Source organism: Neltuma alba, unplaced genomic scaffold, assembly GCF_004799145.2.
Source record: "Neltuma alba isolate B1F8T4 unplaced genomic scaffold, ASM479914v2 tig00010685_pilon, whole genome shotgun sequence".
Taxonomy (NCBI): Eukaryota; Viridiplantae; Streptophyta; class Magnoliopsida; order Fabales; family Fabaceae; genus Neltuma; species Neltuma alba.
Genome location: NW_021635525.1, coordinates 111,179 through 136,805, shown reverse-complemented (window position 1 = coordinate 136,805; position 25,627 = coordinate 111,179). Strand labels below are relative to the sequence as shown.

Sequence of the window (25,627 nt, the reverse complement as noted above, 5' to 3'; positions counted from 1 at the left end):
AGGGAGTATCTATAGGGGTAATTTAGAGAAAAACCCAGTTGGTTTTTGTCCTAAATATAAGATCCATTTTACTAATTGGATTAGATTAATAAAGTTAGGTAAGTTAGTTAATTATAAGAAAAGTGACACATTTTTCTTAAAACACCATAATCATCTTTCTTAATACCCCATCTCCCTCTTCTACTTGATTATGGTTGAGGGAGTATCTATAGGGGTAATTTAGAGAAAATTAATAAATATGATAAATGGGTCTTATATTTAGAACAAAAACCAACTCAAGAATTGGGTCCTATATTAAAGGTCAGAGGAGTAGAAAAATATAAAGTTAAATAGGCTTATAAAGTGAGGAATTCCTTATACTTCGTGCCGGTCACGTTAAAATATGTGGGAGCGTTTTTTTTTTCCCTCCCATGTCATAGCATCATCGCCTATTTAATGTAGTCTTTTTAATTTTGAATTGATTTTTTCCCTTAAAACTGACAATAATTTGTGCAAAATATACATTCACTAAAAGTCTAATAAAGCTAGTATGGTTAGCAAAACAAAAAACAAAAAATAAAGCTAGCATGGACATTGTGGACATTGATTCAAACAAATGTAAACACAAAAGAACAAAGTCAGGATAATCAGGCATAGAACCGTCACGTGCTAATCTTTATAAAAAAAATAATAATAATTTAGCTTCATCTTTATTAAAAAATAATAATAATAATTTAGTTTCATCAACAAGGCCTCTGAAGAAATGTGTAATATCACAATCTCTATGCAAAAAATTAGTAGCTTCAGTACAATCAGGGCTAATATGTGATCATTTGCTCGAATATGTGATTGATTTGTGCAAAATATAATATCACGAATTCAATATCGGGATGGCACAATCATTCATCAGGACGTGACACTGCATTATTTCACCGTGATGGGTGCGGGGTGCCAAGGAATACATGGAGCATTGCTAGCAAGTTCTGTGAGTGACCTTCCAGCGACAGAGAGACGAAGCAAATCCAGCTTTTCCAAAATGAAGGACGATGAGGTCCTCATCAAAATAGCAGCAACCGCACTGAATCGAGCTGATGCCCTTCAGAGGAAAGGTTCATACCCGCTCCCAAGAGGTGCGAGCCCTTACCTGGGATTGGAGTGTTTCGGAACTGTTGAAGCCGTGGGAAAAATGCTTCCAGGTGGAAAATTGGTGACCATGTACTCAACATTTATTATTCTGAGTTTTGGGTTTGCAGGGCAGTGGTATATTGTTAATCTAAGTTTCTGAGGAAACGACGAGGAAGATATCAAGGGGACATTGCCTTCCGTGTACTTAGTTGTTGGGTCTCTTAAAAACAGAAAGTTCTTCCACTGCGTCATGTGATAATTTCACGATTTCTGTGTATTGTGGACCTTTCTTAGTTGGATACATGCAGAACATGTGCCTTTCAAAGGAATAAGTTTTGCGTGTTTTTATATTCTAGCATGCTCAGATTGATAGTTGAAATTACTTCTCCCTTCTTGTTGCAAATGAACTATGAAGGTTATTGAATAAAACAATGCGTTTAACCTCAGTGATGATCGAATACACTGATATTGGGGTCCTTTGTGTTCCATCGATCAGAATTAACCTGAAGGTTCTGTTTTACTCAAGTGGTCGAAACCGACTAGTTTTGTAGTGTGTGAATGAATTAAAATTGCATTAATATATAAGGTGGGGCTTAGAGGTATGTGTTCTTCTTAGTAGAGGGGGTTATGCTGAGAAAGTTGCCGTTCCTACTGGACAAGTTCTTCTGATTCCACCTACAGATTATCTGAAGGATGCAGCTGCATTTCCTAAGGTTGCATGTACTAATGTGTTTTACTGTTTTTATGATGAGCTGGCTATCCAAAAGAGATATGTTCTTGGCAAATTTTGATTCTAATAATTTATCTATGAAGAGAAAATTATTTTAGTTAATGTTCAATACCTATATTGTTTTGAACCAAGTCAGCAGAGGCAGCATATCTCGTGACTCCCATCTTGTCAATTTTTACCACTCTAAATGAAGCTATGTAGCATGCCAGTACTTTTTTTGTATTCTTCTGTTTAATTAACTCTTGTTTGGGTTAAATGCATGCATAGAGTTTGGATTGAATGCATGCATAGAAATTAACAACTCTGAGGTTATAGGGAATTCAAAACATGTTTGAGTTAGTTTTAAGACGCACAAGGATGTAAATATTTTATTGAATAACATCCATTCATATTGAAATAACTTCCATCAATGCATCTATACTTCCCGAACTACCTTTAGTCCTTTGCAAAATTATCGATACTGTATGCTCTAGGTAAATCCCTTCTATTGTGCTGACCTTCCATGAGTCTCTAGTTGTGACTTAATAATAGTTATGTTAACTTGAATCCAGTAATTCTCAAGTACACGGTGGCTCTAGTGGAATTGGTACATTTGCCATTCAAATAGCTGAGTACCATGGCGTCAAAGTACTTGTCACAGCAGGTCTAGTAGTTTTTATGCAACTTTTTTCTTGTAAATTAACTATCTTCAATAGGTCCATTAAAATTGGCACATTTCGTGGAGCTAACTATGTATCTCTTTGATTGAAATTTCTGAGTGGTGAATGCCAAGCACTCGTCCTTTTAGATGTGGATTAGCAGGAAGTAAAGAGAATTAGCTTTCTGCAAGGATCTTGGTACTGCTGCATGCATCAATTATAAAACGGAGGACTTTGTTACAAGGGTAAAGCATTTAAGCGTTGATATGAAGCTGTTCAGTACCCCTTAATGCTTGATTAATCTAATGTTTACATAATGTAATTGCTGTTTAATGATAGGCGTTAATGTTATTCTTGATTATATGGGACCATCCTATTATAGCCGGAACCTTGAGAGCTTGAAGGTTGGTGGGAGGCTGTTTATTATTGGCTTTGAGGGGGGTACATCGACTGAAGTAAATCTTGCTTCTTTAGTTGCTAAGCATCTTACTGTTCAAGGTATTGCTTTCTTTCTTTGATTATTTTGACGGTTCAGTTCTGATAAAGATTCTTTATTTGCTTTTTTAACTGGGTTCAAGATCACTTTACTTCAATCCATATAATTGCCTGTTGAAGTACAAAGAAGTAACTCCAACAGCTGATAAAGCTAACTTCCACTACTGCAAAAACAATAGTGATAATTTGACTTCAGAGTGCCTCTTAAAAGTCAAGACTTGTTCTTTATAAGGGAACCTGACTCCTGGCTCATTTAATTCATTTCTCAACATAACTTCAACCTCATATTTGTTCTCCTTTCATTATGCTTTTTCTTTTTAGGGAAAATTAATTTGACAGTCCTCATGTTTTCATCAAATTTTGAATCAGGTCCCTATAGTTTTTTTTCTTTTCATTGGGTCCTTTTTTTTTAGTCTGTTAACTATCTCAGCCCTTCTGTTAACAAAGCCGTTAAATTAATTGATGGTGAATGACGTGGCAACTGAGCACACTGTTCTTCCCCCACCTCCCTCGGCTTCTCTCTCTCTCTCTCTCTACTCCTCTCAGTCTCCTTTGAAGTAAATTGTTCATGCTCTCCTTTGTATGGCCATCACTTTTCAACGTCTCTTCTTCTGCAACATTACTTAAGGATCAGCCGGGGGCAAAAAAAGAGCAGAGGAGGAAAAAAACGTTAACAGGGGGAGGTGTGATGAAATCAGCAAAGAATACATATTTCTAGTTTACGTATTACAATGTATCCACTTGTTTCCTAGATAACCTCTGAGAATAAATTTCACAGGGAAGGATTGTTCTATTCTAACACATAGACCAGTCCAAAAAAATGATAGGAAGACGAAGAAAAAAGGATCAAAATTTATTTGACTTATTGGCTAGTATGTGGAAACGAAGGAATTTATAACCTTCGTAATGGATGACAGCAGCAAATTGTTCCATGAATATGAACCAATTTTTGGGTGTATGAGGAATGGGGAAACTAGCAAGGATAAAGCATCTAAAGCTTCTCAGGGCAAAATCATCTGTTAAAAAATTAATAATAAATGAGTTGGCTGCACCTTTCCTGTCGCACCTCCCTCTGCTAACGTCTTTATATTTTACTTTGAAAGAGAGGAGTATAGAGGGGGGGAGAGAGGGAGAAAGAGAAGCCGAGGGAAGCAGGAGAAGAACAGTGTGCTCAGTTGCCACGTCATTCACCATCAATTAATTTAACGGGTTTGTTAACACAAGGGCTGAGATAATTAACAGAGTAAAAAACAAGGACTGAACAAAAAGAGAAAAAACTATAGAGACCCGATTCAAAATCTGATAAAATTATAAGGACCGTCAAAGTAGTTTTCCCTTCTTTTTAAACTACGCACTTTGTCTGGGTTTTAAGATGAACCCAAATTATATCACACGGTCAGTTTCTATGCAGGTGCTGGTTTGCGAAACAGAAGTCCTGAAAATAAAGCCATGGTTGTTAGTGAAGTAGGGAAGCAGTTATGGCCAGCAATTGAAGCAGGCACGGTTAAGCTTGTGGTATACAAATCATTTCCTCTATCTGAAGTAGCAGATGCTCATCAGCTCATGAAAAGCAGCAAACGTATTAGGAAGATTCTGCTTCCTCCATGACCCTGCACAAGCTATTCCGACCCAAGCCTTTAGAATTCGGACCTCTATCTGTCAATGATTGAGGTGACTTGTGCCGTGCACATAGGAAGTTGTAATACTTGTAGCTATATGATGGTTTCTTAACAATTAAGCATCCCATAATGAATTGATTCTGTACAAGATAGCAAAATGTATGTAGCTACTGTATCCGTGAGGATTCTCTCTGAGGTGATTTTAAGTTTAGAAGTTGATGGAGTTGTGTATATTTAAGAAAGAATGGAGTGATGCTATTGACAAGGAAAAATGAATAAAAATGAAAAAAAAGTTATCTCATATCAAAGGTTTCAAGAACTCCTCCAGTAGCTAGATTATTTGTCACTCGTACTTATCAGTCTTATTTCTGCAAGGTAAGGTTGCAGGACATTTTAGAATCAAGTTGACCCTACCCCCATGAGTTCCACCATTTTATGGTTGCTTTGATTTCATCAAGAGTAGGTGTTGTTGACAGATCAAGAGGAAGCCTCTTCAGAGCCTCCCAGGATGCTGTTTCAAGACTTCTCAAAGAAGGGTAGAGAATGGTTCATTTTTAGAATCAAGTTGATCCTACTCTAATGAGTTCTGCCATGTTATGATTGCTTTGATTTCTTCAAGAGTAGGTGTTGTTGACAAATCAAGAGGAAGCCTCTTCAGAGCTTCACAGGATGCTATTTCAAGACTTCTCAAAGGAGCGCAGAGAATGGTTCCATCGTATATATTCTTCAAAAGGGGCAAGGACTTCTGTTTTATCCTCTTCAACTTTGGATACTAAATTCCAAAATCATCACCTCCCATGAAATCTCCCTCTTCTCCTTTCATTATGTACTCCATACCAATACAATTGTGGACACTAGTTTCTTCCATATTCTTAAGTTGAAGTAAAATCTGTCCTTGACAATGGAGAGTTCAATTTTGGACGGTATTCGACAGTAATGATTTTCAAGCTCATGAGTGTGTCAAACCTCACCACAACCTTGAGTATTATCTTCAGGTTTCCCAGAGCAATGGTTTCGTTTGGTCTAGAATATTGAGAATGTGGTTTCGTTTGGTATGGAATGTTGAGAATGAGAGGTAACGATTATGATTGGGATTAAGAAAAGCCATTAAAAAAAGTGTTTGGTGTGAGGAGTTACTTGTTACTTGGGATTAGACAAACACATGTAAGTGGAATTGGAAAATGTTAAGGAGTCTACGTTATTCACCAAATGCCACTAGTGTATGGAAAATAAGATTGCCATAAAATGGTTGCTAAATGTGTTGTCATGTTAGCACCAAGCAGCCAAAGTCACGCAGATTAAGGAGAAAAATTATAATATGCATTAATACTGGGGAAATTTTACAAAAGAATGGCCAAGGATTATTTGTTTGGCATCTAGAAAGGAGTGAATTGGCATCTAGAAAGGAGAAAAATCCTCTTTCGAGGAGGCAAATCTGATTGCAACTACAAAAAGGGCCAAAAATATTGAGGTCAACCCAACAAAAGAAAGGAAAATGAAAACACTCTTTCCTAGCACGCTCATTGATCGATCTCTTAAAGCCACATGGTCAGAGAGCAAACACTAGGTTGGCATTACCGACAAAAAGGCTTATAAGGAGGAGGAAGAGAAGAGCATAATGATCAAAAGAGCGCTCAAATAGGGGTAACAAAGTAAAATTGCCAAGTTTTGAAATCCCATTTTGGGGTCCTTGAGCTGATTTGGGATTAGTGATATTGGAGTCCGTAACTTGAAATTTTGGTATTTTGAAGGTCTTTATATGGGATTTTTCCTTTTAAAAAAAAAAGATTAAAGCCTATCTCAATTATTTATTCACAACTCACAGTATGAAAGAATTGAATTAGTCGAATAAAAATAATATAATCTTTCAAGCTATAAATGGATATATATATATATATATATATAATTGATACAAGGACATAGTAGTGAACCGTACGTAAATGAAAAACAAAATTGAGACAAGTCAAGAATCAAAATATCAACATATATGCCTTAAGGGCGGGGTATTATTAACTCAAACAACTAGCAATTTTTAATTTGTACGGTACAAGCTTAATCAGCAATAAGCAAGTACATGCGCTTATTTGTTTCTCTAAATATAAGATCAAATCAAAATGCATTGAAGTATATTGGCTTAAAGCACAGTTGAAACCGTCACTTCCTCTTGCTGTTTCGGATCTTTAGGACAATGGACAGTCTTTCGTAGTTGGAACGTGGCCCCTGAAGTGCTGCGTTTCGCTAATTTTCAAAATGGGCGATTAGTGATTGTAGCCATAGTTTTCTCTGCTTCTAGGCATTTCAGTTCCTTTTTCACTATCTCAGGGATGCATATTCGTAGGCGTTTAACCCATCGTGGCATAATTGGAAGATTAGAGTTGTACTTCTCTGAAATCGCTTATAATGCTCATGGTGGCCTTTATCTTCCTTAGTACATTCATGTGCAGCTTAGCAGCATTGGTCCTTGCATTTGGGCCTTTATGCTTCATGGTTTTAGTATTTTCTCAAAATTGTTCTTATGTTGGTTTAATTTGGTTTTTAATACTAACAAGATTAGATTTAACAAAAAGGACTAGTCTCTCACAGTGTTCTGAACTAAGGTTTAAATCTCTGTTAAGAGAGGTACTCACGTTTAGTTCCTAACAGTACCTCAAACTTGTATTCTCCTCCTTATGAAGATGAGACCGCTTACCATTTCAACTAACAGCTTATTGGTAGTATATTGTTTTATTTAGTTAGTAATAAAATTGCCTTTTTACTACCTTCAGTTCTTAATATAGGAATTTGTTGGAAATTTAATTTGATTTAAATATAAAATTTTAATTTACTTTGCTTCTGATATTTATCTATTTTTTCTAGGAATAATTTCAATGTATATGATTAATAGGGATATTTTAAAGAAGATAACATTCATTTATTATAATTAATTAACTTAACTAATTTTCTTAATATTTGCAAATTTATATTAAAAAATTATTGCCATGAAGCATTTTAGGCGAAACCAAAAAAGAACAATATCAATTTGTTGATCAAGTTTCTAAAGACGCAAAGAAATTCAACCATTGAATTACATTGCTTCCCACGATTTACTACTTATCCTACGTATATTTGACATCCATTTTTTGACACGTCAAAATCAAAGTGCATGAACCTCAAGCTATTATTAACAATAGACGCATAGAATCTTTGTTTTATTTGAATTTATCAATCTTCTGTTTTTTATTTTTTTCACTTTGATGCTTTCATACTACTGTTCGAATCATATTTAGATGCGTTTCGTAATTAAGAATTTTTTCAAAAGTTTTGATTGTTTTTAACAATCAATTAATTTGACTTTTTGGGGAATGATTCTTGAAAGTTGCAATATGCATGGTTAAAATTGAAGATACCTAAAAGTCCCTTGACTTTCTTCAATGATGTTTTCTTCTTTTTATTTTAAGCACGCAGAAATGTTTTAATCTCAATTTAAGTATATATCTCCATCCAGTTTGAGCATTAAGATATTAAGGGGAAGAAAGAAATCTCTTGTTGAATATAACTGCACCTAATGAGAAAAATAATTATATTTGTTGGGGAGGACTTTAACCTTTAATGTTCCCACCTTGATAAAAATTAATTAGTCTCAAGGTCAAAGTGATTTGGAAAAACTCTGAGTTAATACCAAAAAAGAAAAATAAGTATACGTGATAACTTGATAATAATTAATATTTGAATCAAGCTAGAGATTATTAAAACCATTGTACTCCTCCAGTCCTTAATATAGAATCTAATTGTTGAGTTGATTTTGGTCCTAATTATAAGACCTATTTTTCATATTTATCAATTTTTCTTAAATTACCTGTATAGATATTCCATCAACCATAATCAAGTAGAAGAAGGAGAGAGAATAATAAGAAAGATGATTATGGTGTTTTAGGAAAAACATGTCATATTTCTTATAATTAACTAACTTACGTAACTTTCTTAATTTAATCAAATTAGTTAAATAAGTTTTATATTAAGAACCAGAAGAGTATATTTAATTATTTCTTACAAAATCCAATGGGAAAAAAGGTTACTTGATGAACCACATTGATATGTAAGGATCCTTCAAATTAAATTAACCTTAATTGCCTGTTTATTCAACGAATCATAGATGCAATGGTAGAAAACGTGATGTGATGTAATGATGATTACAAAGTACTCCTCCGGTCTTTAATATAAGACTCATTTAACTAATTTGATTAGATTAAGGAAGTTAAGTAAATTAGTTAATTATAAGAAATGTCACACATTTTTCTTAAAATACCATAATCATCTTTCTTAATACCCCATCTTCCTCTTTTACTTGATTATAGTTGATGGAGTATCTATAAGAATAATTTAGAGAAAATTGATAAATATGAGAAATAGGTCTTATATTTAGAACTAAAACCAACTCAACAATTAGATCCTATGATAAGGACCGGAGGAGTATTTGTTTAGTATGTCATCAAGGAAGGAATCATGAAATGAAATAGGATTAGAATGCAAATTTGTCCCAAAGTTTTCACTCGAGTGATGGGCATCCTGGAAGTCGTTTTTGGTTTCAACATTACTACTGAAGTTTAATATCGTAATAATTTTGCCTCTTATAGTTGGGAAAAAAAACATTGACATTCAAATAGTGACATTAACTATTAATATTTTTAACAATAAAGGACAAAATTACTATGACTATAAGCTTCTAAGGCAATATTGAACCTAAAAATTAAAATTTTCAGATACTCAATACTCTTGATAAAAACTTTCACAACAAATTACACCTTAATCCAATAAAACATATTTGTCTAAAAAATAAATTTGAAATGATCTTTTAAACTTTATCAATGACTAAAATAGATGGTATAAATGTCTAAATGTTGATTCGTAGAGGCCGCAGACATTGATTCACATAAACTTGAATTTGGATTACATAGCTAGAGTTATACAATGGGGATTACTTTTAGTTTGTTGAAATATATCCGATCTTTAATATAACATTTAATTTGTATTATGAAAATAAATCTTATATTAAGTACTGGAGGTAATATTAAATAGGAATTATATTAGAATACTTTACTATGCCAATCAAATACCTGAATAAACTGAACGTGTCATCAGGGTAATCTGATGCACAACATTGAGTCAATGTTCATCATAATTACTATAGTACACGCCCCCATGTGCGCAAACTTGCGTACCACACTTTGGTCAATTTCAGCAGTTAAATACACCCATTTGATTTAAAAGAGTCTGATTCATAATCACTTAACCAGTATTAGTAACATTTACCACGTTAGAAATATGATTCCTAAAGAGCAAGCTTCACATACGGCAGCAAACTTCACCTCAATTAGTAAATTACAGCTATCCGAGAGATTAAGGGAAACTAGCCATGGTTTGAACTTTGAACTGCCATTAAAGCAAAATAAATAAATAAAATAAAGGGAAAATATTTAAAAAGACATTTAAATAATTCAAATCTTTGTTTTTTTTTCTTTTTGCCAACAACCCAATTTTTTGTTTAGGTCATTGAATTTTTCAAAATCATAATTAGGTCACATGACCTAAAGAGAGATTTTTAAATTTTACAAGATGATCCTAATATCCTTTTTATTAGAACCGAGAGAGATTGAGATTTTCTATCATTGTTATATTGCGTAAGAGCTCCTAATAAGGAAAAGTTGGTGTCTACTATTGCAAAGTTGGAAAGCTAATCAATGAGGCAATAGTGAGTTAGTTTTTATATTAAATCTTCTTCTCTTAATCCTGCAAATGTATTATGAAGAACACAAAGCTGTTAATTTATAATTGAAATGTTAAATGAAATGGAACATGTTAAATTTTTAAGGTTGTATTGTAATCAAGATTTATTCAATGACTTATTACAGGTGTTATGGAGAGAGAAAGTTGTGAATTTAGAATTGAAATATATTACCTATGAAATGGAGCATGTTAATTTTTAAGGTTGTATTGTGATCAAATTTGATTCAAAGACTTAATGATAGTGTGTTGTGAAGACATAAAACTGTTAATTTAGAATTGAAATTCGTTAACCGCGTAATTGAACTTATTTATGTTTAAGATTGTATTATGATTAAGTTTTATTTGATGACTTACCACTGATAAGTTATGGAGACGGAAAGTTATTAAATTAAAATGTATTAGCCATGAAATAAAATATGTTAAATTTAAAATTCTCTTTTTCTTTCTAATGAAAGGGATATCATAGTCATTTTACAAAATTCTAAGATTCCTCTTTGGGTCACGTTACTTGATCAAGAGCTTGACAAATTTAATGACTCAAATAAAAATTTACGTTATTTAAGTATCTTTTAAAGAAATTTTTCCCAAAATAAAATGCTCAAGTTAATATCACATTTTTTGGTGATTAGATCTAGAGGAAATTAAAGATTAATGATTTAATCATATATTTAATCTCGTCTTCCAGTTAATGTGAAATTATATTCACATCATATGTGTTAATTAATAAATGAGCTATACATAAAAAGCTTAACACCTCTCATTCTTATTACTTTTTCAATATGAAAACGTAATAAGAATGAAAAATGAAAAGGTTATCTATATACACACACACATATCTTGATTAAAATTATATACCCATACATGCACACCCCCCAATTATGCGTCAATATTATATCAATATTGCAGAATTTTTTTAAAAAATTAAAATCTTTGAATCATACATATATACTCTGATTTTCAAATAGAAGTTGAATTATAATATTTTAAAATGCTAAAAAAAACAAAGAGAAGAAAATAATAGCCACTTTCTCTCATGTGGGAATTTTTTAAAAATATTTTAGCCAGACTTGTGAAGAAAGTTACGTTCATGGCACTTTTTATATATTACAAATAATACGTTATGTTATCTTGACCTATAGATTTAAATTTTTCAAATACCTATAAAATTGTTTTATATAAATTTTACGAATTCTCAAGTATCTTACATCATTGACGTCTATTAATCCAAGGGCATTTATCTTATGCTCAAAGCAGCATGAAATTGAAACCAATGGGTTCGTATGTAAACATATAAAAGCTCCGAAAATTAAGCAAGGAATTAGTGGCTTAATTTGAGGACTAATTTGTCCGGATAAGCTGACACACAATTGTGTGCATCACGTTATATCTAGACTGTCTTTTTTCAATTAACAAAGTCCAATAAGTAAATTAAGCTTTTAAATTCCTTATACCATAAGCAACCATATGCATTATTCGTAAATTCCTTTCATGATGCAATTAATTGATATATAATAGTATATCCGGTCCTTAATATAATAACTAATTGATTAATTTAAGTAGATTGAAAAAATTAGTTAAGTTAATTATTTGTAATGAAGAGGTATTGTTTTTCCCAAAATATCTTTGCTAATTAAGTATATTAGCTAAAACTATCATTATTATGAGAATTATCTTAAAAAAATAGATAAATATAAGAAACAAAATGGATTGAGATCTTATATTTATGACTAAAATAAAAGTCAAACAAGTTTTTATATTAAGAACCGAAATTAGTACTACAAAATTAGTGTTAAGTGATATACCTCATCAAACTCAATCTTTTGTACTTATGTTTTTCCATCTGTTAATTTTTTTAGTTGTGTTCTTCTCCTTTTTTCCGAGTGATATTAATACTGAAAGGGAGCAACTCTTATACTTTTTTGCGGTACACTTTATTTTAAAAAAATAATATAGAGATATATAGTTCTTTTACTAATACCAAATAAAAATTATTAGCAATATGAGTGAAAACTAGGGAGTTATAGCTTTAGGTTATAGTTTACCAAAGTTAGATGATAGATTTTGCATACAGTGTGATTAGTTTAATTAGTTCAGATAGTGTACAATTTTATGATTTGAGAATGGCTTTGGCTTAAAGCGACATTTGTTTTGATTTTGTTATTGATTAAATTTTGTTGTTGTTACCCCTAGTTTTTAACTGCATGGCAGTCTTTAATAAAATAAAATAAAATAAATTTCTTTGAAAAAAATTATACTACCTCCAGTTCTAATTATAAGATCTTGTTTGTAGACTACAAATAAAATCTTATAATTATTATCAAAATTAGTGTATTGGTTATAGTAAAAACCGAGTATGAAAAGGGTTTGTTCTATTATAAATACTTTTTAAAATAAAAAAATCTAAAAATAAAAATTAAGAAAGATAAAATTGTTTGTCAAAATTTATAATAAAATATATTTATAATTTTTCATATAAGATTTTGTGCCATGTCATGCATTCTTCATACCGGCAATATAATTTAATTATTATTAAAAAAACACTTCCCTTTAGTGTTACAAGATAGATATGTGAATTATGACCCCAAAAAAAAAGTACTACCTTCGGTCCTAATTATAAGAGTCAGTTGACTAATTTGAGGAGATTAAGGAAGTAAGTTGAGTTAGTTATTTGTCATAAATAGGTGTTGTCTTTCCTAAAATATCCTTATTAATCAAGTATATTAACTAGAACTCTTATTATTAGAAGGGCTACTTTGGAAAAAAATTATATAAATATGAGAGACAAAGTGGATTGGGGTCTTATATTTAGGATCAAAATAGAAATCAAACAGGATCTTATATTAAGGACCGGAGGTATTACAAGCCAAAGAATAAAAAGAGAATCCTTAAAAAATATTTTTGAATTTTAAAATTTTAAATCAGTCTTATTACTATACTTCAATAATACTACATCCGGTTCTTAATATAAGACATCATTTAACTTTTATTTTGGTTCTAAATATAAGACCCCAATCCACTTTGTCTCTCACATTTATTTATTTTTTCCAAAGTATGCCTTGTGATAATAATAGTTCTAGCCAATACACTTGATTAATAAGGATATTTTAGAAAAAACAACATCTATTTATTACAAATAACTAACTTAACTAATTTTCTTAATCTATCAAATTAATCAATTAGCTCTTATATTAGGAACCGGAGGTAGTAATTGATAACATTTGAAAAGTAAATAACAATATATTTTTACAGTCATTCCTAATTTGGGATTTTAAAATTTTAACGGCATTTTTTTGGTATTCTCCCAAACAATAAATGATCCACTTTTTTTTTTTTGCCTACAAATGAACCATGGTAAATATGTGAGTATGTCCAGTAATTTTTATTTACTTCACTATATTTATAAAATTATCTCCCTGCATTGAATGTTATTCCTTAATAATTAATTTCTCCTCAAATTAAATATATAACAAGCAATTAAGTTTTCCAATATATTTTCCTTCTTTTATTTTTCCCTTTTCCCCTAAAGTTTAAGCATTAATGTTTAATTTGTCTGACCTCTGGTGAAATAATGATTCCTCAAACAAACCCAGAAGCCTAATATGCCTTACTTATTTCTGGTATTAAGTTTCTGAAAGACATAAATTAGCATTGTAAATCCAGATTAGTGTATATACGAACCCATGTCCTTTTTCACGATCTACCATTAACATGTAGAAAATCATTATTATTTAGAATCAATTTCCATAAATTTGTATTAACATATCATTATTATAAGGTTTTTTTTAACCTTGCTCATTATTATAAGGTTAATTGCACATAAATTCTATGGATTTCGGATCATACGTTGATAATCCTCCTATATTTTTAAAACTTGACAATAATCTGTGAAAACTTTTTTACATTTGTACTGTCGTATGGTGAGCAATTTAATTATTTTAGTCCCCACGCGTGACGCATTAATGACAATTAGATCTCTTTAATTTTCATTTTTCATCAATGAGGTTATGCGAAAATAATTTTTCTAAATTTCAAACCATTTCACTCATGTTGGCAATCACAGATGTCGCATATATATCATACATAATTAATACAAGAAAGAATCCCAATTAAATCTTATTGAAATATCAAAATTCAAATTAAGACCTGCACTTTCAGCAAACATCTAATTAGGCCAAGAAGTTTTATTAGGGATTTTTTAATGTTGTTAAAAGACTAAAATGTCCCTTTAGGTTAGCAAATTGGTAATTGTTCCAATTAATTTATGACGTAACTTCTTTTTTTTGAGATATGCCAGATGATCCATTAGCTTCACGCACCATATGTTGTTAAAAGACTAAAACTATCTTTTTTTTTTTTATAAATTTATATTAAGTAGTTCATATTACTCTATTAGTCTTATCAAACATTGGAAAAATCATTTAGATTTCTAATACAAGTTCATTTTAGTAATGAAACTATAAGATATAACATAATAAAAATGTCTATATGGCAGATATAGCAAAACATTTAAAAAAGAAATGACAAATTTGATGCTGAAATCCACTAGTACATTAAGATTATGAGTTTTTAAGTGTAAGAAAAAAAAATTTCCTTCAAAAAATTATTAATTTAATGGTATTGGAATCAAGTAATTAAAATGTCCTCATTTCCATTCTAAGAAAAAGAAAGCTGATGTTCCTACAAATTTTTTTATCAATATATTAGAGTTAGTATAAAATAGGGAAAATTACTGTAGAGTCCCACAGAAGACAATTTACTACCAGAAGGTCCCATGAAATCCCCAAATTCCTCATAAGTCCCCAGGGACCTCTAGGTAAATAATTTGAGTTGTGATATTACGTACTTGCCCTCGATCATTGATAAAGGAAAGAAAAGAGGGAGAGACGCTGATTGGCTTCATTTAGTGCGGTTGTTTGTCATGCATGCACAAGGAAGAGAAGCTTCTGAAAGAAAGAAGGGAGTTATGCACTGGTACTCCATCGCAGGCAAGCGACATTATTTCTTCATCTTCTTGGTACGTCTCATCATTAACAACATTTCTCTTCTTCTGTACACAACCAGTGTCAAGTTTAATGTTGGTCTGAAAAGTTGATTGTGTGTTGATATGTGGGTATTAAAGATGTGATTCAACTCACTAGAAATATTAAGGGAGGCTCATTTTAGTCATATGTGGTTTTAATCATGTTAGGTGTGGTTTTACTATGTGTGGCTAGGGTTAGAAAGCAATGCTCTGTTTTTCGGTGAATGAGGCTCTGTTTTTCGGTCACTGATGCTGTGTTGCTGATGAAGATGAGTGGAAAATAACAGATATTTATTATTGTAACCCCTCAAATGCGATGGTTAAATGTGTTGTTAATGGGTACATCGAAGGTTGTTAACATAACTGTATGACTTGTTATTAACAACCAGTCGCAGCTTTAATGCTGGTCTGAAAAGTTGATTGGGTGTTTATACGTTGGTATTAAGCATGTGATTCAGCTCTCTAGAAATATCAAGGGAGGCTCATTTTAGTCATATGTGGTTTTAATCATGTTAGGTGTGGTTTTACTATGTGTGGCTATGGTTAGAAAGCAATGCTCTGTTTTTCGGTGAATGATGCTCTGTTTTTCGGGCAATGATGCTGTGTTGCTGATGGAAATGAGTGGAAAATGACAGATATTTATTATTGTAACCCCTCAAATGCGATGGTTAAATGTGTTGTTAATGGGTACATCGAAGGTTGTTAACATAACTGTATGACTTGTTATTAACAAGTGATTGTGGCAGGTTGATATCCAGGATGGCAACTTCCAGTGCAAAGCAATTGTTTTGCTACCTCCATATAGGAGGACAATTTATTAATGGTGTAGAAGGTGAAACGCAGTATGTTGGAGGTGGTGTGAGAACAAGAATGATAAAGAAGGGACATCATATGGAGAATTTAGAACAATGGTGGCATCAATTGTGGGAAAAGAAAGTAATGGAATGGTTATGAAATTCACAGTAACCTTTGATGAGTGTACATTTGTGGACCTTGTAGATGATGAAGGAGTAGAACATTTGATTAACTTCAATGGCGACAGTGGTCATGTATATATAGGAGAAAATGGAGATCAAAATTCACAACTAACAAGGGATGTTGTAATAGAAGAGCAACATGTGTAAGTTGTGTTATTTAAATTTCGAAGTAATATTAGCTATTGTCAACTGTTGTGCATAAGTTGTTATTATAGTGATCGAAGGTTGTCATTAACGACCCCTTGACCTGTTCTGTTATGTAGGATGGAAGACTTGTTCGGAGGTTCAGATACATTGTCCATGTCTCCACCTAATGTGGTTAGTGAAGACCCACTATTGTTGCCATGTGGTTCAGAAATGATGCCAACCCCAATTCCGGAAATGAATTCAACAAAGTGGAAGGGTTTGGTTATCGGAGAAGGACAGATTTTTCCTAATGCAGTGGCTCTTAGGCAAGCACTGTATAGGTACAGTATTGCTGTGAAGTTTTCATACAAGTTTGTGAAGAACAATCAACAAAAGATCATTGTGAAGTGTATGGCGGAGGGATGCCCGTGGTATATGGGTGCATACTCAATGGGACAAAGACAAGATTCTGAGTTGTTAATAATTAGAACCTTAAGAAGTGAGCATGTGCATTATGCACAGGACAGCTTGGTTGTATCTCACTCTAGAGGGTCAAACTTAACATCATCAATCATGATAGATTCTTTGAGGTGTAATATAGACAAGAATGCTAATGAACTTAGAAGAGATCTGTATAGAGAATATGGGGTGCGACTGAATTATAGTCAAGCATACAGGGGTAGAGAAAGAGCATTGAGGGAAATACATGGTCGTGCACAGGATTCATACATGGCGATTCCCTGGATTTGTGAAAGGCTCATTGAAACTGATCCAAACACAAGTGCTCGATGGGAAGGGTTGGATAGTAACAGATTTCAGAGGGTGTTCATTGCTTATGGATGCTCAATTAATGGATTTTTAGAAGGGTGTCGACATATACTTTATATAGACGGCTGTCATCTAAGTGGTCCTTACAGGGGGACATTGATTTCAGCTAATGCATATGATGCAGACAATGAACTATTTCCATTAGCATATGCTATAGTTAGTGGGGAGACATATGATGATTGGGCTTGGTTTCTCCAGAACATCAAAGACATCACAAGATCAGTGGAGACAACGATAGTTTCAGATCGGAATAATGCCATTATAGGTGCTGTGCGAACAATATTTGGTGGCGAGAGACATGCTTTTTGTTATAGGCATGTGAAAGAAAATTTTAGTGCACATTATTTAAAAATTAACCGAGGCAGGGGACGAGTTTCAGGTACTTCAAAGGACGTTGCATTGAAAATGCTGGATGGAATCGCCTATGCAAGGATTGAGGATGAATATGTTGCTGCAATGGGGAAACTTAGATCATTCTGTCCACAATTGGCTGATTGGGTTGACACTCAAGGAGATGTAGATCGGTGGGCTTTAAGCAAATTCCCGTTTAAGCGATGGGATAACATCACCACTAATGTTGCGGAGTCGTTTAATGCCTGGATTTTGAAGGAGAGGAAGCACAATGTGTCAGTTCTCATACATGAGCATATGGAGAAATTAGCCAAGAAGATGGTTGCAAGCAAAATGGCAATGGAAAATTGGACAAATGGCGTTGGGCCAAATATTGAGTCCAAGTTGCAAGAAAAAGTAGCAAGAGCGGAGAATATGCATACTGTATATTATGGAGATAACCGAGTTCAAGTTGATACTACATCTCCTACTGGAATAATTTGTGTCACTGTTGATCTCACAGCTCAGAAATGCACTTGTTTAGCATGGCAAATGAGCGGAGTACCTTGTGCTCATGCCTGTGCAGCGATAAAGCTACTTCATGGTAGTGTTTATGAATTTGTAGATGATTGCTATAAGCTGTCAGCCCAAGAGAAGATATATGCAAGTAGTATGAGGCCAATTGCGACACATGATTGTCCTCGTCCCGAAGCTCTCACCGTTACGCAGATGATGACGGGAACATTTTTACAGCCACCAATCACTAAAAGACCCTCAGGGAGGCCAAAGAAAAGAAGGATTGAATCTCAATTTCAAAGTAAAAAACTTTACCACTGTGGAAGATGCCATGAGCCAGGCCACACTGTGAAGACTTGCCAGAACCCCAATCCAAGTTGAGCTTTGCTGGTGGCTTGTTGATATTTCGTTTTGTGAATGCTTGTGACAGCATTTTTTTTGTAAATGTCATAACCTACACCTCAAGTTGTCCGTCATTATCCACACATGCAACACGTATGCTTTTTTGAATAGGTTGTAAATTTGGTGTAGTTATGTTGTACATATATATATCAAGTGGTAAATGACACCTGGTTGTAATCTGATATAACATCATTTCTGTATTTTTGATGTACTGGTGAATAGGTTGTAATGGACTTGTTATCAGACGCCATGCAGGTTGTCATTAGCAGTCTCAATTATGTTACTGATATAAAGTGACAATTTCTCCTACTTCCAGTGTTCAGTGATTTCTTAAGACATTCGAGCTGTGTTAAAGTCATAATATGATATGATTTGGTTAGAATTAGATCTCATGTGGAGGTTGTGGTATCCCCAGCGTCAGTTGTCAGGGGCAATGCGAAGGTTGTTAACCAATTCTGTTCGGGTTGTCAACAATCCCTGTTGAGGTTGTAAATGAATTGCTGGAATAAAAATCTGCTGTAATATGATTTGGTTCTTTTAAAGCTGTTAATGACTTTAAAATGCTCCCAATTTTTGCTATTAAGGTCGTTATATGTGCTCATAATATAATTAAGTTAACAGCTGTGTTATACCCCGAGTGAGTTGTTAACCAATTCTGTTCGGGTTGTCAACAATCCCTTTTGAGGTTGTGAACAACCCCTGTTGAGGTTGTAAACAGATGTGGCAGAGAGGACTCTGATATATGCCTATCATGTCACCGTGGTTACCATTTGTTTATCCAGTCTTATTCAGTCTGCATTTGTGGCCATGATGAAAACACATGAATGCCTTTACAAAAACTTGATAACCAGTAAAGGATATCAAAACACATTAACATATCTTAACATCCAGGATTCATACATGCTCAAAGAAAAGAATAAAATGTGAACTTGACGTTCAGATGTCACTATGCTGTCAAATAAATAAATGTAAATACAATATATGCTTGTCATTTATTTCTTCCTCTTGCTTTGGGGGTTTCCTCGCAGCAAAGACAGCACTTCATCGCCATGCAGGTTGTTCCGATGAGTCACGAGCCACCACAAGCATCCAACCTTCAAGTCATGGATTTCTTCAGGGGAGTACTTAGGCATTGTGTAGCCGTCATCACCATACTCAGTGCCGTCCCATGTTTGTAACCAGCTCAACACATGCACCCCACAAGAGTCCCTACAAAGGAAAAACAAGTACTTTAGTGAATGAACATTAGCTCCCAAAAGTTGAGACACAAGTACTTGTTGTGCTGAAAAATAACTCACGTGTCAGATTGCACATGAACTTTTGCCCATGTGACTTCCTCGTCAATCTTGTCCTCCTCCGCAAACAGTGATGGCTTCAGCACACGAAGCACTTGGCAGAAACAATCTCTCTGCAAAAAAGGGACAAACAGAAGAAACAAGTTTGACAGTTGTGAATGACAAGTTATCAGGAAGCATTAACAACCTTCGCTGTAGCCAATGACAAGTAATCAGCAGGCATTAACAACCAGGACAGTTAAGCAGACAAGCAACCATAACGCATTAACAAGTTATAGAATGAATGTAAAGTTGTGCATACAATCCCTCTCGCCATGAATTGCTTAGGATCTATCTGTCCTCTCTTCTTCCCTTGCTTCCTTTGTGGTTTCTTCCCTGTTTTCATTGCTTCTTCTTCCTCTCTTTGTAATCTCAACATCGTCAAATTGTCCACCAACGAGTCAAGGGCATAGAAACGCATGGTTCTTACATCCATCACGTAACAGAACCAATGGTAATTGAAAAGGGTGGGGCCAAATATGAAGTCACAGTCTCCAATGTTATATCCTATGTGCTCCGGTAAGATTTCATGTTCATGTTTTTCCAGGCTCCACCTAAGAGGATTAGCGGCCATTGTTTGCATTAACTCGGGTGAAAAAATGTGCCTACTGACACGACCGTGGTTCTCTTTTTCATCTCCCACCAAGGTTCTCGCCACCATAGACATGAACTATATCACACATACAAACAGTTAGTCATGATCATAATGACATTCGCAGTTCTCTATCTATATAAACAACTGTCTTACCCTGTCGTTCATCCATTTCCTGTCTTGTAGGCAGCAAAGCTCAGCACGTGTCAAGAAGTACCCATACATCTCTACAATGTACCTGCAGCAAAAGGAACAATGAGCACAAGGGTTGTATGTGTAAAATTGTTGTCAATCAGTTGTCCCAATTACAATCAGTCCCAACACTTACTTGGCACCTTCATCTTGATCACATCTTCTCGTGCACATCTGGAATAATTCCTCTTTCTCGTCAGCTTTTCTCTTGCCACGGCCTTTTTTCACCTCCTCTAACCAGGGAGATTTGATTGCACGGCTTCTCACCCGTGTTGATCTTCTTACATCCATTTGCCCTTGTGCTTGCTGGTCCATTTCATCCTTTTCCTCCATTTCATCGCCTACACCCTTATCCTCTTCTGCTGCTGCATCACTAGACTTGTCTTGTGTTTTTTCTTCTCCATCATCCTCTGATCCAGAGTGACTCCCTTCTCCTTTCTCCTCAGGTTGAGATTGACTCTCTTCTTCACGCGAAGCACTTTTGCCCTCTTCTTTATCATCTCCTTCTGGTTCACTCTGTTGTTCCTCTTGTGACAGAATTGAATCTTTTGGGCTTCCTTTACCTTCTTCACCGGTTTCTTCATCTTCAGTTGCCTTCTCTTTGTCATCTTCGCTACTTACTGCTTCCACCACATCTTCCTTGTCAATCTCATCCGTCAACCTCAACTGCAGGGAAACCAACTCTTCTCCAATTGTCGACACCAACCCTTCAACCATGGTCATCAACCTTTCATACGTTCTCTTGATTTCCTGCAAAACAACAGTAATGAAAGTTATCATTACTCCAAATTCTACACAGCACCAAAATAAGCTTCACATGATTTACTTACAGGGTGGGTTAGCTTTATTCCTGTGTTGGATGCACTTGTTGAAGCCCCACCGACACTCGGAACGCCATGCAGTATGCCTCTGTCGCTATTCTTTTCTGATTTCACTCTTGCCTTCACTTTTTCCTCATCCCAATAAGTAATGGCATTTTCATTTTTTGCCGCCTTTTCTTTTCCGAGAGGAAAGTGTTGTAGGCAATAAATCTGCATGTGAAGTTAATGATAACTTAGATATACAACAACATCATCCAAACAGGCCACTGACAACATAAACAGCGGAAAATCACAACCTACACACTGCCCAATAACAACATACACAGTGACCAATCACAACCTACACACTGCCCAATAACAACATACACAGTGACCAATCACAACCTACACATAACCTATCACAACATACATTTGCGCCATTCACAACATGTACAGCATCCAGTGACAACCCATACTCAACAGAATGACAACACGAACAGACTGCAATTACAACCTATACATAACCAGGTGACAAACCAACACAGCCCAATGACAACCTGCACACAGGTCAATAACAACCTCCACACCATCCAGTCACAACATATACATAACCAGTTCACAGCGTACATTTCTCCAACTGACGACATAGAGTAGTAAATAACAACATACACAGTGACCAATCACAACCTACACATAAGCCTGTCACAACATACATTTGCGCCATTCACAACATGTACAGCATCCAGTGACAACCCATACTCAACAGAATGACAACACGAACAGACTGCAATTACAACCTATACATAACCAGGTGACAAACCAACACATCCTAATGACAACCTGAACACAGGAAAATAACAACCTCCACACCAGCCAGTCACAACATATCCATAACCAGTTCACAGCGTACATTTCTCCAACTGACGACATAGAGTAGTAAATAACAACATACACAGTGACCAATCACAACCTACACATAACCCTGTCACAACATACATTTGCGCCATTCACAACATGTACAGCATCCAGTGACAACCCATACTCAACAGAATGACAACACCAACAGACTGCAATTACAACCTATACATAACCAGGTGACAAACCAACACAGCCCAATGACAACCTGCACACAGGTCAATAACAACCTCCACACCATCCACTCACAACATATACATAACCAGTTCATAGCGTACATTTAAATAACAACATACACAGTGACCAATCACAACCTACACATAAGCCTGTCACAACATACATTTGCGCCATTCACAACATGTACAGCATCCAGTGACAACCCATACTCAACAGAATGACAACACGAACAGACTGCAATTACAACCTATACATAACCAGGTGACAAACCAACACATCCTAATGACAACCTGCACACAGGAAATAACAACCTCCACACCAGCCAGTCACAACATATCCATAACCAGTTCACAGCGTACATTTCTCCAACTGACGACATAGAGTAGTAAATAACAACATACACAGTGACCAATCACAACCTACACATAACCCTGTCACAACATACATTTGCGCCATTCACAACATGTACAGCATCCAGTGACAACCCATACTCAACAGAATGACAACACGAACAGACTGCAATTACAACCTATACATAACCAGGTGACAAACCAACACAGCCCAATGACAACCTGCACACAGGTCAATAACAACCTCCACACCATCCACTCACAACATATACATAACCAGTTCACAGCGTACATTTCTCCAACTGACGACATAGAGTAGTAAATAACAACATACACAGTGTCCAATCACAACCTACACATAAGCCTGTCACAACATACATTTGCGCCATTCACAACATGTACAGCATCCAGTGACAACCCATACTCACCAGAATGACAACACAAACAGACTGCAATTACAACCTATACATAACCAGGTGACAAACCAACACAGGCCATTGACCTGAGTAGCAGCCACTAACAACCCACGCTAAACCAAATGACAACATGCACACCATACAGTCACAACCTACACATCAGCTAATCACAACCTACATTTGTGTCATTCACAACATGCACAGCAGCCATTGACAACCCACGATAAACCGAATGACAACACGAACAGAAGGCAATTACAACCTATACATAACCAGGTGACAAACCAACACAATCCATTAACAACCTGCACACAGTACTATAACAACCTTGACACCAGCAAATCACAACCTATACATAAGCAGTTGACAGCGTACATTTCTCCAATTGACAACAGAGTAGTAAATAACAACATACAGAGCAACCAATCACAACCTACACAGCACATTGACAATAAACTAACATCAAAGTAAATGAATCATACCCACACTTACCATTAGGAAGTACATGCAACCTCCCACATTTTTCGTCCCATCAGCTTTTCCTTTCTTCTTTCCTTTCTTGAACTCTGCAATTGAGTTGCAGAATTCTTTCAAAACTAAGCTGCTCCAATCATAGTGTCCTAAACTATCCTTTGTCACCACCATGACTTTCAACACTTTATCACTCACCCATACACTAGAGCCAGGACACAAGAGGACTCCTAGTGCATACATAACAAAAAGGAATTCAAACTTTTCTTCCTCTTTTCCTTCAATCAACCATGTTCCTATTGTTTTGTATGGCACTTTCCCGTAGTCACTCCTTAATTTCTTGAACGTTTCATCTTCATTCTCCACATTTATTTTAATATCTTCCCCCTTAAATGGTAGACCCATCAATTCATTTACATCTTCGGGCCCCACTAAATGCGTCTTCCCTCGAATTGAAATTTGCCTACTTACAGGGTCAAACACACGGATCAATTCACCACAAAAATCTCTATAGATCTGTGAGCAGCATATGTCAACCAATTTATCAAAACCAATTCTTTTCAGTCTTTCCATCTTATCTTTACTTTTCTTTAATTGCTTGCAGACTTCCATAAATTGTCCCGGAGCACAGCGTGTGTGAAAGGGAACAATATAATTCTTCCCTTTTGGTGGGACTCTCATTTCTTTAGCCCTTTCACCATATTGTTCTTTCTCCTCTTCTGTTAAGTTCCCCCAAGCCTTTTTCACAGAGTTAGTGCCCTCTTCAAAAGACTTAAACTTCTTCTTGTTCTGCTCATAAAACTCTTCAGTGAATAATATGTATCCGGAGAAATTCCTAGCCCTTTGTCCATCTTTACTCTTACTCTTTTTAGTCATTTTGTTCGACTGCAAAAAGGAAAAAAAATACTGTCATCAACATATATTTTAAAATAGTAAGTATCTTCAACACCACCAAATTATTCACTAATCAACAAAATCAAAATATATCCCTTTGGATGACAGAAAGCAATGAACGGCAGTAAATAATATGGATCACAAATCAATCCACCAGAATGAATTTCCCTTCATTGGTTATAGTATAGAGCCAATAGGTGCTATATCCAACAAGCAATTCCCTTTCTGACCTTATGGCCAAATTAACATTCCACCATGGAGCCCACCATAAAAAGCCAAACAAAACCTTTATTATTTTATTGCCGAACAAATCAATTACATAAAGTTCTCCCTTTTAATTCAGCAATATTAACAATAACTGATTGCTGCATTTAAAAAGCTCTACCAAATCAAATTTTTGACAATTTTAACCAGTGTTCTTCAAACTGATCTCTAATATAACTTAGTACCAACCAGCCCCAACTTTTGCCCCTAACTTTGATTCGCATGTCAGATCATTGTAATATCAACATACTTCACATTTCTAATATCACAGTGAAAATACAAGTCACGGTTATCACTGGTTCCATATATAAACACACGAAACAACCGAACATTCCAAACCACTTCAGGTCATCGAGCAGCTTTTACGAACAATCAACAATTCAAATGTTCAAACATTCCAAACCAAACATTTTTCAAAATATGACCAAGAAGCTTGAAATTGTCAAATATTCTAACCGAGAGAGACTAGTTGTCTAGAGATTGAGGCGTTAGTAGAGAGACCATCGGACTGTACCAGAGAGTTCACGGCGTCGGAGCAGACGGCAACCGAGTGCGGACCAGAGAGGGATGGAGTGCTGAGCAGAGTCGGCCGGACCGTGCTGGAGATTGAAACCGTTCAATGCGTCGGAGAAGACGGCGACGGCGGGCGGACGAGAGACCGACGGACTGCAGAC

General features: G+C 35.0%; 3 protein-coding genes and 1 pseudogene across 3 annotated transcripts; 2 read left to right on the top strand and 2 right to left on the bottom strand.

The window, feature by feature from the left end:
* The first annotated feature begins 1,012 nt into the window (after positions 1 to 1,012).
* Positions 1,013 to 4,770, top strand: LOC114758317 (quinone oxidoreductase PIG3-like; annotated as a pseudogene).
* Positions 4,771 to 16,249: 11,479 nt separating this feature from the next.
* On the top strand, positions 16,250 to 18,527 carry LOC114758314 (uncharacterized). The gene is made up of 2 exons (XM_028947355.1): positions 16,250 to 16,489; positions 16,610 to 18,527. Exons 1-2 carry the CDS (start codon positions 16,278 to 16,280, stop codon positions 18,525 to 18,527), a joined length of 2,130 nt encoding a protein of 709 aa, XP_028803188.1. The 5' UTR covers positions 16,250 to 16,277.
* Positions 18,528 to 19,485: 958 nt separating this feature from the next.
* On the bottom strand, positions 19,486 to 20,422 carry LOC114758320 (uncharacterized). Its single transcript, XM_028947359.1, has 3 exons — positions 20,145 to 20,422; positions 19,847 to 19,956; positions 19,486 to 19,757 (listed from the first exon to the last, which is right to left on the bottom strand). The coding sequence occupies exons 1-3, from the start codon at positions 20,316 to 20,318 to the stop codon at positions 19,541 to 19,543; spliced, it is 501 nt and encodes a 166-aa protein (XP_028803192.1). The 5' UTR covers positions 20,319 to 20,422; the 3' UTR covers positions 19,486 to 19,540.
* LOC114758312 (uncharacterized) lies at positions 20,318 to 24,683 on the bottom strand. The gene is made up of 6 exons (XM_028947354.1): positions 23,817 to 24,683; positions 21,497 to 21,697; positions 20,803 to 21,416; positions 20,631 to 20,712; positions 20,496 to 20,552; positions 20,318 to 20,389 (listed from the first exon to the last, which is right to left on the bottom strand). The coding sequence occupies exons 1-6, from the start codon at positions 24,669 to 24,671 to the stop codon at positions 20,318 to 20,320; spliced, it is 1,881 nt and encodes a 626-aa protein (XP_028803187.1). The 5' UTR covers positions 24,672 to 24,683.
* Between the last annotated feature and the right edge of the window lie 944 nt (positions 24,684 to 25,627).